The sequence below is a fragment of the Colletotrichum aenigma genome (genome assembly GCF_013390185.1).
Source record: "Colletotrichum aenigma strain Cg56 chromosome Unknown KSG_Cg56_contig06, whole genome shotgun sequence".
In the NCBI taxonomy this organism is placed as follows: Eukaryota; Fungi; Ascomycota; class Sordariomycetes; order Glomerellales; family Glomerellaceae; genus Colletotrichum; species Colletotrichum aenigma.
In genome coordinates this window covers 3,243,449-3,259,925 of record NW_023500912.1, presented here as the reverse complement: position 1 = coordinate 3,259,925, position 16,477 = coordinate 3,243,449, and the positions used below count along the sequence as shown (strand labels likewise).

The 16,477-nt window shown below is 55.0% G+C and overlaps 1 protein-coding gene across 1 annotated transcript; it reads right to left on the bottom strand.

Annotated features, from left to right (window-relative positions):
• Positions 1 to 748: 748 nt before the first annotated feature.
• Positions 749 to 1,652, bottom strand: CGCA056_v009889 (uncharacterized protein; the record flags this gene model as incomplete). The annotated part of the gene is made up of 3 exons (XM_037325136.1): positions 749 to 1,012; positions 1,393 to 1,476; positions 1,536 to 1,652. 3 exons carry the CDS (start codon positions 1,650 to 1,652, stop codon positions 749 to 751), a joined length of 465 nt encoding a protein of 154 aa, XP_037176980.1.
• Between the last annotated feature and the right edge of the window lie 14,825 nt (positions 1,653 to 16,477).

Sequence of the window (16,477 nt, the reverse complement as noted above, 5' to 3'; positions counted from 1 at the left end):
TTGCTCTTCAGCTCGCCCTGGGCAGCGAGTGTGGGCACACACCAAGTTCCAACACCGGAAGAGGAAAAAAAAAAAAAAAAAAAAAAAAAAAAAAAAAAAAAAAAAAAAAGAGGAAACGGAATCTCGGATGCGACGGAAACTCATCAAGCCCCCGACGATACCTACCTTACCTACCTACATCATACACCCACCGAGAAAACCATTAAATCCAACAGCCGCGCATCGCGGGCCTTGTCGCCGCCGCCCGCATGCTGCCCAAAGCCGAGGGAACAACACCAGCAACAACATCCACCCCCGGTAAATCGCCAACCTTTTTCTGTCCCTCCCGGCCCGGCCCCCCTCTCCCAATGTGCACGAACATGTGTGGTGTTTGTCTGGCGTGCCCTGCCAAAACCCTTGCTTACGCGAGATGAGCACGATGCCAGTGTGCCCTCGCCGCCTCGCCGAAATCTGCTGTGAGAGAATTTGAGTGAGCACGCAAAGGAAAAGGGAAAAAGGGCCCGCGGCAAATGCCAAATCCATCCCAATACTACCCGCTTTGCTTGTCGCTACGGCTCTGCCCGTCATGCGCCCTACCCGCTCTCCCAAATCCCTCCCCCGTCCAACCCACCCACCCTTGCCTGCTGCTTTCTTGCGCTTTCACGCCGTTGGCGCAACCACTCTCCATCTCCTGCCCGAGGTTTTTTTCTGTGAATGTCGCGAGGAGGAAGCACCGAGGACGGGTAAAGATCTCAGATGATCTTCCCTTTTACCCACACACAGCTGCACACCGCACACGCACGCACTTGCACTTGCACTTGCACCCCCCCTCGGTATCGATTCGCCAGACCGGCGGTATCAAGTTGACGATGACGCATGACGCTACCCGGTCTGCCACTCTGCCAGTCTGCTCTTCTTTTTCCGTAAACACGCCAGATTGTCCGTGGAGCAGCAGCAGCACCACACCGTGATAATCGTCATGTATGAACCATGACAGCCCGCAAATGTGATTGTGATGCCGAAAGTTGGGCGTCTGCGACGAGTAAGTCGCGGAAATCAAGCCGTCGTGTGGAGTTTTCTTGCGTCCTACCCCGGCCTGCCGCCCCCCGAGCCGATGTTCGATAAACAGCAACGGTCATTGTCCGTGGTTACGGTCGTGCTGTCGTGTTTGCGTGATGGGTGATGGGTGATAACCTTGGATCGTGCGGTTCGGGTCGGTTATGCGTGGCCTACCTAACCCAGTCCCCCTCCATCCATCCCCCCCTCAAACCCCGGGACCCAAAGGAAAAGTCAGCAACAGAAACCTGCAGATAGGGCTCTCACGGAACGAGAGAGAGGAAAATCAAACAATAACACCGCAAAGCGAAGCAAAAGGAAAATGGCGGTCGGCCCATTGGGCCGCTGCGACGTTGCCAACAACCATGCGCATGGCCCCCCCATGTAGCTCTCTGTAGCCGTAGCCCGCAGGCCACCACCACCACCACCCCCAAAAAGATGCTGCAGGTGTGTGTTAGCTCAGGCAGGCTGAGGGATTGAAGAGGAGGGGGAAAACACACGAGATTTGATTGATCGGCCCAGGGAGATTCAGGAACCCCGCGTCTGGGCCCGGTGTTCGTTGCGGCAGGCACGGAGGCTGGGAGGCTGGGGGACGCTGCTTGTCTGGAACCTGGCATGAGGGTCGAATGGTTCGCTCACGCCATCTGTTGTCTCACAGCAGCGAGGGGGCCTCGCTTCCCGTCTCGCAAGTCGGCCCAGAGCAGCGAGCCGCATCTGTTTACCCCATGGGCATATCATACGCTGACAGGTTTCCTAGCTGCTTGTCGAGGTCAGAGCTCATTTTTCTTCACACAAGGCGAACGAGGAGCGAGATAGTCATGTTGGTTTGGATGAATTATTTGTGTGGTATTATGAAAGCTTTCTCTCATCTAGATTGTGGTCTTTGATGTAGTAGAAATGTGAAAGAACTCCGAATCTTTCCCCCAGATTTTTTGATGCAAAACCCAAAAAGAGAACTTTCGCTCGTTACTTTCCGTCGAATCCATCCATCTCTCTGAGAAAGGGAAGGGGGGTATCGGCGACGACAAAGTGGAAAAGAAATAAAAACTGGAAGGGGCTTCTGTGAACTCCTTCCCTCCCGAGTTGCCCCGTTACAATGCTGATGTCTATTGATACATGATGGTTGGTGATGATGATGATGATGAGGGATGACGTTTCAAGTTGTATCCTGGTCCCGTGATGATGCTTCGCTCGTTCCGTTGGTAGGTCATTGATTAAAAGATTGGTTGTGGTTGTGGTGGTACAATGGTTGTAGTAGAGAGTTGGTTGGAATATTGCTCAGAAGCAATCAATGACGAAGCCAAGGTAGAAGAGAAGCGATTCTGTGACCGGCACGAAAAGAGGGTAGGAAGAATAGATAGAGAAGGGCGTTGCCCACTCAGGAGACAGGCTGCGACCTCGTGATCGCGGCGGACGTTATCGTGATGCAGAGATGATGATTGTCGGCCCTCGAGAGGGAGGGGTCGGCTGCAATAGTCCGGCGCGGTTCAAATCGAGGGCGGCTGAGAGAGAAGTTGGAATTCCTCCGTCCGAGCGGGTGTGGGTGGTGTGGGTTTGTGGTTGTAGGTGGTGGTCGACCGTGCATGGCCAGCACATGGAGATGGCGTGCATATCCGAAGAGATGTTTGGTAATCCTGATTTTCCATGCGGGCTGCCAAAATGGGCCGGCTTGTTGAAGAGGTGGTGGTCATGTTCGTTCGCAATTCATGTCCTGACATGTGCGGGAGGCTGTCCTGACTGTCCGACTGCGAAGACACCGGTGGGTTTGTTGAACTCATTGCTCTAGTGAGCTGATTGAGTGTTCCGAAATACGAGAGAAGTCGTCATTGTCGGTTTGGTTGCGAGGCTGTCGCCGCCCAGGCAACTCTTTAACCTCTGGTGGGCAGAGGAGGAAGAGGGCGCTGAGGCGGGGGGCCGGGGCAGGGAGGAAGTTGCGAGGGGCGCTGAGCAGGCATGTTGAAGTCGAGAGCGGAGGAAGCCATAAAGCTGGTGGTGATGTTTGTTGGTGGTTGTGGTTGGTAAGGCTGTCTAAGTGAAGCCTTGGTGTTGTTGTGGTGGTGGTTGCGAAGAAGAAGCCGTTGAGGAGAGACAAAGAGTCTTGTTTGGTAGATGGAAGGTCTTGAGAGGTTATATGTAGAGTAAACGGTTTGGTTTGGCTTGCGAGTAGAGTCGTCTGAATTGGTGATGGTCGATGGTGATCTGGTTGAGATTCTTCGACAGACGATGCTAGGGGGGGAGTCGGGTGCCTTATGTATCTACGGATGCGGCCATGGGGAGGACATTTTGGCTGGCGGTGCCTGTTTGCAGAGCGAGCTGTCCGAGACTCTGCAATTTTGGAACAGCCAGAAACCTTGCAAGGGTTAGCCCAGCTTGACCTTGGATCGGGCACTGGTGTCTCTCTTGGAGCGGACCAGGGGGGGAGGGGGGGGGGTGCGAGGGCGGTGGGTGTCCAGGGGTCAGAAAGGGGGGGGTGTTGTGTGGTGTGTGGTTAAAGTGAAGGTGAAGAAAGGAATTCTGCTTCTTGGTGCAAAATACCGTAGGGGACGAAATACGTCAGTACTTTGGCCCCTTGTACCTGACACTGACACTGCCAAATTTAAAGCTTGCCCTGGGGCGAGCGTCCGTCTGGTGTGTGGTCGCTGTGGTGGTGGGTGGTGGGGTGCGGACGTGGACTGGGACGCGGACGGGGACGGAGACGCGGTGGGTGTGTGCGGTAACTTACGGTTTGCGGTGCCTGGCATTACGGTAGGGAGACGCAGGTGGTGTTGTGATGAGTGTGTGCCTGTGCCTGTGCCTGTGTCCTGGTCCTGTGCCTGAGTCTGAGCCTTGGGAGGGGGTGGGCGCCTCCGTCAGCCCCTCCCGTAATCCGCACTTTCCCATCTTTGCTCGTACGAAGAACTGAGTACCTACCATACCTTACGGTGCTGTCGCCGGGACGGTGGGGGCCACCTCAGCTGGGCTTGTCCCCTGCCAAAACGCTGAAACCCAGACGCTAACCCGAACACGGTCTTGTCATTCAACCGTTTTACTCCGCCGCACCGTTTCGTCCCATTTCGTACGCTCCGTCTACCCTCTGGCGGTGACGCAGTGCCAGAGTCACCGTGGGGCTTGACCGCCGCAACGCAAGGAAATGAAACAAGCCCGCGCACCAGGGGGGGCCCCCCTTGTCCAGAGCATGTGCTGCCCCTGTCACACCAGCCCAGGCCTTGGCACCACCGTATCCACCAGAATCTCGCGGTCATCTCCAGCATATTTCCAGAAAACGGCAGATGGTCATGCTCCTGCTGCTGCCCTGCTGCTGCTGCTGCCGTACTCCGTACCGCCCGCACCGTTCAGATCGACGTGCATACGTATCCGTAGGGCCAAAGAAAGGAGAACCGATTCGGCACCTCCGTATGGTTCAATCTCAAACCGTCTGGGAGATTGCGACGCTCACCTTACCCGTAGAGTAAAGTACCTTACGGATACTATGCAGTAGTTGCCTTTCACCGCTCAAACCCACCACCCCCAAACACAGCGGGCAGAGCAGCAGCAGCAGCAGCAGTAGCAGTGAGCACGCAACCCACAGTCCGATCAGAGCTCCCATTTCTCTGCGACCATCTTCAGACGATTCATCAATCAACCGGCAACACGGCCGCACACAAAGCCAATATTTTTGAGTTGACGACAACGAATACTCGCCGTGCGTGTCAGAGTAAGAGCCAACAGCGCACGTATGCGCGCTGACAACCACCACCACCACCACCACACAACCCTCCCCTCCCTCTCCGCCTAATCATCCCGCTGCTCTCTTTCCCTTTCAGGCCCCCGAGGGAAAGGGAGGCAGGGAGGGCGGCCGTAAACTTCAAAGCGGTGCCTGGCTAGTTGTCAAAAGGTTGAATAAGCTCTGTTCAACCTTTGCAACTTCGGACAAAAGGCCCCCCCAATCCAAACGCGTACGCCATTTGACATTCAAACTTCTGCCTGAGAGCCGCCTGCCGCTGCCGGAGCGTACCTAAAAATTGTCCTGTCCAAACTGAAAGTACCAATTTGGGAATTCTCATCGTCAAAGGAAATAGAATACACCAGACGATCTGTGACGACGTTGATGTGTGCCACTCCCGCGCAATCCCGTCCTCCCGGCCGATGGTCCATAGCATAGCCCCCCGTTCGAGCCGTCCGTTACGGCCGTAGCCCTTTCACCAAAGCTCTACGGAAACTTTATGATATTTGACGACGACTAAAACACCAAGATGTCTGCAAACGGCCATCTGTACAGAAGATCCCCGGGCTCCCATCATTGCGGGCCTCTGACCTCCGAGATGCCGCAGTCTTCCGGCCGCGCATCTTCGCGTCGTACAAGGCTAATGTACCGGCCGTCAACGTTGCCTTCGAATGGAAGGCTACCTACCCATCGACGCTGCTAAATTTGATGTGCTCTCCAGGGGCCTCACTCTCACCTCAACAGCGCCCGCGTATTGCCGCTACTGCACAGCTGCGCCCCCAGCCTGATGCTGACCTTACCTCACTTCAGGGTGCGAAATAGGTACTGTAGCCTGCGCGGCCCTGTCCTCTGTCCCCTGGCTGCTTCTGTTGTTGAGGTAGCCCACCCAGGGTCGCAGACACAGTAAGCTGAGGCCTGGGGGTCGCAACGTACGATTTCTCCAGGCTAGCCACGACTTCAGGCTGTCCGGGGGCCTTCGCATAGCGGGCAGAGCATCATCATCAAATTAGAAAATCTGCCTGTCATCAAGCGCCGTCCCAGGGTTCGGAGTGGGAGCAAATCGTATCTTGCATCGGACCAGGCTGAAAGGGCAGGGCAAGGGCACATGGGGCAGGCCAACAAGGGGACTCTCTCATCGCCAGCATCGAAATCGGGAATAATGAAGCGAACGAACCGAGGAAATCGCCCAGGGTTCGGATTATCAACCACCAGCAAATTGATAACATCGAGGCCGCGGACCCGCAGTACCGTCGTCGCCTCTTTGAAGAGCAGCTCCTCGACATGGAGAAGGGGAAATTGGGATCTCGCTAGAGGACAAAAAAGGCTGGAGTCCTTGAAGAAGGGGAGCAAGGGGGAAGGGAAGGGGGCGTGCAAATGCGAGTGGTTCCGCTTTGCTTCCCTCAATCCCCTGCATAGAACGTTTGGAAGCTCTCATGGAAAAAAAAATACGTGGAACTCGTCGACCGCCTCCCATCCCCAATTTTTGCGCGGCCTCCATCATTGTTAATTTCCCACATCTCAAGCGGTCTCCAGCCCCCAAAAAGAAGCCAGCCAGCCCAGGATTTGTTGGGTTGATCTTGCTCCCCCCCCCAGCCAGCCAACCCGCAAATTCAGGGCCCCCAGGGGTCTGTATGAAGTGTCTGTGTGAGAATCTGGTGGCTGCTTTTCCATTTGCTCCAGTGGATTCCGAGAAGAAGCGGTGTCAGTGCTGGGCTGGTCACGATGCCTTATTTTCCGGATTTTCATTCACACTTTCCAAGCCGAGCTAAGCATGGGAAAAAATTTTGTGCAAACTTTTTTTTCTTCTTCCTCTTCCGTACACCATCCCAATCTGTTTTCACAAATCTCCGTCGCAATTTCACAGTTGCAAATCTTCTTCGTTGCCATGACTAACGTTTGTTGGTATGCTTAATCACATCCCAAAAAGTCTAGATTCCTCCTCCTTCAGCCTTGTCGCAAAACCCGTGTGTGTTGTCACCGTTACAGGAAACTCCGAGACAGGAACGCGCAGGACCCCCAAAACTTGCTCATAAAGTCCACCTCAATGTTTAATTTTGTCCCTTGTGTGTGTGACACACTCGCACAAAAAATGTTATTTTGATTTTCCGGACTGCCGTACGGAGGTTGCAATACGGTTCCTCGGGGGGCCCCCCATCTTCAGACATTGACTTCACCCTACCCAAGACAGAGGGAACATCCCTGCGTCGCTCCTCTTCACCGCGCTTCGCAAAAGAGCTGCAAGCTGCAGCTCATCTCATGCCCTCGGCGTTTTAAGCCTAAAGCCCGCCCGTCTTGTCTTGTCTGCCTTACCGCTCAACCGCCCGCCTGCTACACTACACCGCTGCGGGAGCGATGGAAAAAAAACCTTGGACTCATGACCCGTGAACCAGTCAATCTGGCTTTCTCCCTGACTCCATTCCCAATGAACCCGTGGCCTGACGGGCCCCCGAACGGAAATTATCATCATCACTGACATCCAGCCCTGAACCCTGAGCGGCGAACAGGAAAAAAAGGCGAAGGCTTAAAAAGGCTACTTGGGCGGGAGAGAGAGCAAAGCAAGAAAGAGGCTCGGGAATGCAAGGGGTCCAGCAAGAAATTCCAATAGCCCGGCACACCGAGACCGAACAACACATCACGAGTCACACCGCAGATGAGCAACAAAAGAAAGAGAGGGCAGGGCAGGCCTTGTTGTTGATCGAGGACGCGATTGATCAGCCGCCCTACCCTACCCTACCTAACCCCCCTGCTGGCAAACACAGCAGCAGAAGAAAAAAAAAAAAAAAAAAAAAAGAGGAACATTGACGACACAAGATACCAATGGCTCGGGTCAAAGAGTGTCGCATCGACGTAAGCCCTGGGGGAGAGATCGTGGGGCAAGACACAGAAAGTGATGGGCGAACAATAGCCTTGTTTCTTGTCTCACATGTTGTACTTCTGTTCCTGGGTCTATTGCCAATGAAGACAAGCGAGCCACAGCCCGTGTCAGTGTCTCACTCAGCCTGCAAGCAGCTGTCTGTCTCTCTCTTTCTCCTCCTTCACCGAGGGAACAACAAGCATTGATTGCGACGTCGCTCAGCTTTCTCTCGTCCGTAATCATTGCTTTTTCCCTTCGTGTCCCTTTTGGTTGTTGTTGATGCGCAGCCTCTCTCGGTGAAAGGGAGGCAGCTGAATCGGGAACCCCCCATCCCGAGGAGCTATTCCTGTCTGCCCGCCATTCTTTCTTCTTCCCGTCATTCTTTGGGAGATCAGTCAATTGCCCTCCTCACCGGTCCAAGTCTCAGCTGAAACCAACAGATTGGTAGGCTGCAGATAATCAGCAACCGACGCTGATCTTGAACATCATCTCTCTCAGTCCCCCCTGTGTGACGAAGATGGTTGGTTAGCTCCGCATTCGGCCCACCGTTTGAACTTGACACACCGTCTCGAGTGTTGGCGGGCTGACATCCACTCAACTGCCCCTCCCCCTCCTCCTTCGTTTTGCCTGCCTCCCCACCGTAAGGCCTCACCGTAATTTTTTCATCATAACCACCAACACCAACACCACCACCACATCGACGACTCACCCTTTCCCATGCCATGCATACCGCATCGCATCCTGCAGCAACACCACAGCGTCGTAGTCGACAATCGCACACACCCCCCGGCCTTTGCCCAGCCTGCACGTCGTGGTCAGCTGGCCCTACATCAACCAGGCAAAAGAAGAAAAATTACGCACAATAGAGTACACTAGACCACAAAACACACACATCAAGAGAGGGAAAAAAAAAAAAAGTTCCCTTCCATGTCCGTAATCCCGCATTGCGCCGCAGCAGAGCAAGGTATCTGTAGAGTTGCAGCAGCCTAGCCAGCCCTCTTTAATTGCTCATGACCACGTTGTCGCTGCATGTGAGGGGCGAAGCCGCAAGCGACGAGCAAATCGCACAGCACCGTTCCCGCGTTATCCCATCTGCCCGGATTCGTTCTTGCTCACCACGCACACACACAGCCTACAGCCTGCCGCGCCGGGCTGGGTGGAGGGTAGGGGAGGGATGAAGAAATCCGGTACCAATGCTGACTGACTACGTATTGCTGACGGTCACGACCGGCGGATACGGCTGCATCTCGACCTTTTGGGCGAAACGGAACCAAACAACTCCCGGCTGCGGCGGCGGTGTTAGTGTTAGTGTTACTCCTGCTGCTGTGCCTCGCCAGAAGAAGAACCATACCACCGGTCGCGAAGCCGGCGGCCGGGTACCGTAACACCGTCCAAACTGCCGTCGTGTAAGAAGTATGCAGTTCACTGCAGTCAGCAGCTTCACTGCAACATCGTGTTGTTTGATTGACGGTGATGATGGCTGTGGTGGCTGAGCCGCTACCACGACGCCCGATAAGTCCTGCCTTGGTCCTGAATATAGCCCCCTCAAGCAAACGGCAGGTAAAATAACACAAACAAAAGACCAACCGTACAAACGGAATCGTGAAACAAAACGGTCCAACCACAGGACGACCCGCAGCACCTGGACAGTTCACGTTTGGACGGTCATTCAGTCACAGTGCTTCGGCGCGGCGTGTACCAGCGCCGAGCGAAGCGAAAGCGCCCCCGCGGCGGTCCCAGATCTCCGGATCATCCCCACCAGCTGTCACTCGCGCGAGGATCATGGCTTGCCGCGACGTGACTTGTGTGTTTGCCTGCGTCCCAGCTGTTTGGGACTGTCGGAAATGGCGCCGCTCCAAGCCCCGCGCCGGGCGAGTCAACGGTATTGGGAAAGGGAGGCACCCAGTGGTGCAATTCCTCCTCATAAAGATCGCATCTATGAGAGGGGAAACGCAACGCCACCGCGGCGGCAGAGGAGACTGAGTTTCTTACGTCGGATAACGCCCTCGCGACACCTTCTTCTTGCGTGCAAGCTCCGAGTGAGAAGAGGCGCGCAGGTGCAAGCCACACCCAAATCGACCCGCGCAGACAAAGGAAGAGAGGCATACAGCATTGAATTTCCCCTCACTAGATGGTCCCCGCTGGTGGCTGCACTCGACGCCAAAATTGCAATCGCGATGGTAGTATAGTGAATCCTTCTGCCGTGGCCAGCAGCGCTGTTATTGTAGCTGACATTGCCGGCTCATTTCCACATCTGGTGTCGTTTCAGTCCCGGCAACTTGGATACCGGCGCGGTCGTTGACGCGGAGCACGAGCTTGGAGATGCCCGACCTGGACGCTACACCAAGCGCCAGTCTTGCCGTGGTTGATTCCTGTGCTATGTCTTGAGGATCTTCTGGCCCTACGCATTGCATTGCGCGGATCGAAGATAGACCCATTCGCAACGTTCCACGTCGTCGGGTTTTGGGTGATAGGGCCTTGCATGCATGCATAATAGTAACGTGAGATGAGCGTCGTCTTCTCGCACGACGACATGTCATCAATGACGAGCGTGTAAGTCGACCACGTCGTATCCTCCCACACCTCTCCAGGCAGGCAGGACATATCGGAATTTCCCATTTCCCAGTTTTCGCATCGCTTTAGACCATGCCCGCCCTTCTTCGACAAGGCACACGAACGAAACGCCATGTTGCTCCGAGTCCAGACGGCTTAGAGTTGGCCTCATCTCGCACAAAGTCACACAAAGTGTAGAATTCCACCGGTGCGAAAACGAGGCTCTCGAACAAATGGAGGCCACGGGTGCCTCGCGAAGGGGGACATATTCCAGTCAGAAGCTTCACGACCTCCCGAACAAAGACATGTCCGCGCCGTCAAACCATCCACCAATCCATGTGTGCGTAGTAGCCCAGGCTGACTGGAACCTCCCGCCCCAGCGAAACCCAATTCAATTCACCAGCTGTGCCGTTGCTGGTTGATTGATTGATTGCTGCCTTGGATACTGTGTAACACACACTCTCTCTTCCTTGTGTTACACAGCCCATGCCCCTCCGTCAGCAACAGCGCAGCACTCTGCTGACTTGGATGGGAGGTGCGGAGCGGGAGACGCCTCAGGCCCCAGGCACGCAGCACCGGATTCCGCATGGGATGGTGTGCCTGGTGGTGTAGTGTAAATCCGTACGCGACGCGCACCGTATCCTCCGACCAAGGAAAAGGGAGCCTCCAAGATAACGGCCGGCCGGCGCCAAGGCAACGAGCACGAGCACGGCCGACGGGAGGCTACATGTTCTGGAAGTCCCCATTCCTTCCACGACCCCTTCCCTCCGTTTTGATTATCCCATCAATGACGACGGAGTGATATGGGGGGAAACCAACCAACTGACCGCCCATCGAAGTGTGAGTGTCTGTGATGACACATGGGCAAGCTGCATGTTGATCCTCTCCCATGCAGCCTTATCCTCCAACTCGGAAGCCCTTGAAATATGGGCTTTTTTGCGGTTGGGCTGTTGCCTGAGTGGACGCAGAAACAGTCACTTCGGCGTTTGCGCTGGGCCCCTTGGGCCTTTCGCCGTCACGCCGATCCAGTCATACCGCGCCAATTCCCTGCCTCCCTTCTCCCGGAAAACGCCAACACCCACGAACGAGTCACAGTCCTCGGAGAACAAATGATCACCAAAGAAAATCGGGCTGATGCTGGTTCGCGAATTCCAAGGCCACGTTGTTCACCGTGAACGCAGCCCCGTCCCCGTTTGATGAACAAACGCCCCCCCTTCCCACTTTCGCCGTCTCTGTCTCTGTCTTCCCCACCGAGAAAACGTCAAAAAAGAAGGGCTCCATCGAAAAAGGGTTCTCTTGCATTTGATATGGAGAAAAAAGGGGACTTGGCTCTGTTGACGCTGACGAACCGCAACGGTGGAGAGGCCAATCCCTGTCAGATGCTTCGTGCCGAGAAGACCGAAAAGAAGGAAGGCAAGGGGAAAAAAACAAAGTGCCCCCCCTCCACCGCCAAGCCAGGAATTACCAGGTATCGCAGCACAGAGGCGGTCAAGTTTTCTCTCTGGCTGAACCTGGAAAGCAAACACACGCACGCAGCTGTTCATGGGTGCCGTCCCGTTGGTGTTGTTGATGAACATCCAGCATGTGTGACTCACACTGAGCTGGCGCATTCCCAGCCTACCTAACCTAACCGCCAATGGCCCGCCGGAGATGACCCCGTCAGTCGGACTTTTTTTCCTTCTGCTTCGTTTAACCGTTTGCGACAAAATTCAAGGCTGAGACCCGTGAAAAGATGTGCGCTCTTTTGCACGGCCACGCGCGCGCGCGCGCATACATACACATGGATATCATGGGCCCCGTCCAACGGCGCCTGGTCGTCAGGTACCCCTACATCATTAGCTCCAACGCAGACAGAGAGCGGGCAGAGAGAGCGCGTAGCGATGACAGTGCCAATGCCAATGCCAATGCCCAGAGGGTCAGGTAAACTCTTCACGTGAACGTGTGAAAACTCTCTGACCGCGAGAACGAAGAACAAGCAACACGCCCCCTCCCCTTCTCTTCTCCCCCAAAGCGAGATGGGAGAAAATGGGTGCCCATTTCAGGTGTAACGTGGGTCTTGCTCTCGTGCTGCTGCCAGACCGCATTCCCCCAACACCGTCATTTTGGACAAAAACCTTGGAGTTTTTGCTCAAAACCCCAGAATGAAACTGTGTTGTGGAGATGGCCACAAAAGTGGACGAGGAAGGGCTCCATGGAATTCTGAACCCCCCCCCCCCCATCTCCACCGACGTCTAGAAGGATTCCAAGAATTCTTCCAGAAGGAGTGGATCAGTTCCCGCGGCGTTCGGTAATGACCCGATTCTCTTGCCTTTTCGCCTCCCCCTTTCGCTTGTCATAGAGAACACTCTATTATGAAGCACAGAACGCCGGCCGGGATATCGCTGTCGGACGTCATAAGGGTATGGACCATGCGTTTGAACCTGCCCCCTGCCTCGGTCACCGCGAATACTTGAGACGAACATCAGACCGAAACCCGTCTGCTCGCCCTCAACCCCAAAAAAGAAAGGGAGAGTGAGGGCTCGAGCCATGCCAGTCATCCCCTCGAGAACCCGGTGGGTTCCCACAAATGGAAGTTCTCCAGTCCTTCTAGAGCCTCAGAATTGCTGGGGAAAGAAGCCTGAAGCCTGTAATTGTGATGCATTGCCCGTGTTGCGATCTGTTCCATCCCGAAGAACAATATGATCTGACCATTGCAATACCGCTTCGTACGGATGGCCTCGCTGGACCGTGTTGCGCCGTTCCTGATCTCATTTCGGCGGCGCCGTTCATTTTGTCCCACGCCCATGGAACGTTTCTACGTTCTACCGATCAGCAAACGGCGGCAGAATCCCTCAGTATCTTGGCGCCCCGTGGGAACAGACGGTTTCATGGTTGACGATGAGCGTATTGATGGCTCGTACCTACCAAAAAGGGGTGTGTCCTCCGTTTGAGACCTCTAGCCCAAGTCTCAAAATAACAGCACCTCATATCGCCGTAACGCCAATTAAGCTTCACTAGACTCGCTGCGCAATTTGCTCCTGAGAGCTGTCAGAACTCTGTCAGACGGTCCGCGTAACCGCGTCGCTGGGCATTAGGAGTCGGGCTGGTGTACTAGCTCCCGGGGAACCAATTCCTGGTCTCATATTTGCCCATTTACTGAAGAGAAGGAAGAATTTTTCTCTGCTCTGTGTAAGACGCATCGCATATTTTCCCGCTCGGCATTTCTCTAGCGGCTTGCTTCACGACAACTGAATGCCCGGTGGACGTTGCCTACAGGCCGCATCGTAAAAACCACAAATCCGCTCCTCGCCGGAACGGGACAAGGTCGATCGAAGCAGACACTTGCAGCACCTTTCACGAGGGAGAAGCATGGCCGCCGCTGCGTGGGAACAAACACATGCCGCGCCGGAGCCAACAAACAAAACCACACGCACGTATCGGCCCCAAGAATGCGGATGGATCCCCGGGATCGCGATTGATGTCTCTTGACTTCCTTCAGCAGGCCTCCATCCCACGAGGCGTCCTTCCCGAGCGTACCGCGATGCCGGGAAGACACGCCGTCGACAATGGGAAAAGCTCCCCGCTGAAATTGTGGCAGTGAAAGGGTAGAGGCAACGCGGCTCCGATCGAGCAAGCGTCGTCCGTTAATGCCGTGATTCCAAGTTGCAAGTTTTTTTTTGGTCCCCGATTCACCACCCTTTGTAGTCGTCGGCAGCTTCTCGTCGGTGACGATGGCGGCGTTTGTTTCGTTTCGTCCGTTCAACGCCGCCGCTTCTTCGTCTGATAGGCTCGGTCGAGGGAGCCGGCATATGGAAGGGAAGGGAAGGGGGTGGGTGGTGTTCATGCACTGACGACTGACGAACGAGACGCGTCCTCGGTAACGACACGCACCGTGCGCCGTATGGAGTACACACACCACTTAGACTCAAGAATAGCAACCGTATGTGTGTGCTCGGACTGCCTGTGAGAAATCTCCGACACGAGCAATGGCCATTTCGCTTGCTTCATGAGCTCTATGCGTCGCCTCTGCCCTCTGTGCAGTGTTGCAGCAGGCAGATGAAGATAGAGCGCGCTGCGCCTCAGGCCACGTCTCCAAAGCCTCCGTTTCGAATCGTCTGCTCTTCCGTAACGGTTCTCCTTTTCCCCAACCTCCGTCTTCCCTGTCCCTGTATGTTCTCCATCGTCAGAGAGAAGCTGTGGGCATTCTCTAGAATTTTAGTCAGGAACCACAAGTCCACCGCCTTCTTCCATGCCGGGATGATGGATCTCGCATTCGAAGGAAAATATGGCTCCTTGGAAATTGGGAGGCAAATTCACAATGCCTTTCCCTGTTCCATCGAAATTGGATGGTTCGTGAACTTCTCCAGAGACTCCAGAACCAGCCCCTCCGTTACCAGCCAGCAGGTTCGCCGGTTCGGCACCGCTTGTTGAGGCTGCAGGTGTGGGACTTGCGGTCACCACCTCTCTCGTCCGTTCGCGCCAAAGGCCCAACTGCTACTCCACGCGTGTGCGGTGGGACACTGGGAATAGCTTCGTCATGATGCTCCACGATGCAGGTGTGTGATCGGCTCTCCGTGGGCCGCCCCCCGTCCTGTCAGTCAGCCGCCAACTTTGCAATTTTTGGCTACACCGCACGCACACCGACCGCCCTGTCATCCCGGTCAGGGTACCATTGTCTCGTAAAATCCAGTCATCAGCAATCACAGAAAACCGAGAGGCACAGCGAACACATTGGGGTTAGCCGTCCCAGCCGTGTGCCACGCCCCGTCCTGCAGATGCAGCGTCGCATCCAACGAGTCCCGTGACGGTTCCAATGAGCCGGTACCAAGCCAAAAAGTTGGAATCACAACAGGCGGCATGTCTCCGACCAACTTCTTTTTTTTTTCTCCATCCCATCTCGGTGAAGTTCCATTTGCAGACCGTATTCTGCCGTCCGTTCTCACGATGCCGACGCGGGAAGGGGGGGGGGGGGGTGTGCGCTCAAGCCTTGGGATGTCTGCTTGCCGCCGCCGCTTGCTTCTTTTTCCAGAACCCACGGGAATGGCATCTCCCCCACAGACGGAAGAGCAAGAAAATGGCTAAAGTGTATGCATTCGCTAGTCGTTCGAATATTACCCATGTTGCTCAGGAACAAAGAGTCCGTGCCATCGATTCAAGCTACATTCCACGATCACAGAGACAAATGCGCTTGGTGTCTTGTGTGTGTCCTGTCTCGCATGTCTAGCGTCGCGGTAGCTCGATTGCTTCAATTAGCCGGCAACCCATCACAAACGGTGCCTGAGTCAGAGGAAGGAGCTCCTCATCTTCGGCCGAAATCGAAATCTCTGTATCATGACATTAGAAACTTGGTTGCTTTTCTGTGCCCATAGCGATGGGGCTATTGACGTTGACGAGCTGTCACTAACACGACAGCTTGCTGTCATTTCTCTCTCAGAGTCTCAGACGAACCAACCACCCACCGTCACGCTCCTCCACGCGGGCTGCTGCTTTCGGCAATCCTGCGACATCGGCTGCCTTGGACGAACCCTTGCAAATATTGGTGATCAACCCGGAAAAAGTCCAACACACAAAAGGCTGCAGCTTTGATTCCGAAAGGGTCGCACAAGGCCCTGGGAAAGCCATCATCTGATCGACAACCCCATCACGAACCCTGTTTTCGCGCGGTTCTTTTCGGAGGCTCGGCAGTTCGGTTGACTTTGTTGGGCTTGACGCCGCTCACTTTGTCGAGAATGCGCCGTCAGAAAGCGACCGCCGCTGCGGTGATCAAGGTGACACGGAACACGATCACCATCCACTGGCCCCCAAATCCCCAGCCGTGCCAACCATTCAGCTGCAGGTGAGCCGGGGGATGCGACTTCGCCAATGTTTTGGGATATGAGCCAGGACTAGAATCCCTCTCATGACGGGCATGTCAAACCATGTCAGAGATCGCAATTTCTCCAGTTACGCTGGGCCCCCAACCAACCCCAGACCCAAGCCTGCACTCACCGCTTGAAGGAATCGTGCAAGTTGGTCGGCTGAGACGTGGCCAAGACATCAGGCTGATGTCGATTGATTATTTTGGAAGTCCCCCGGTCGAGCCAGGCGTTCGTTGATCGATGTTGATGAGCGAGCGACGGGGTTTGTCAGAGACCTTCACCACGCAAACAAGAATTTGACTGCTGCGCGGGCGAAACATTGGCATGTCTCAAAGCTAGTGGAATGCCTCTGATTTAACGTCTGTTGCTGCAAGTTGAGCTGAAGATTTGTCGAACATGTCTCTGCCGACGGCGACATCCGCCGAAACTAGCAACACTGACAGCTCAACGACTTGGCTCCGTGCATCTGGAGCGAAAGACAATTCTCGAACCATT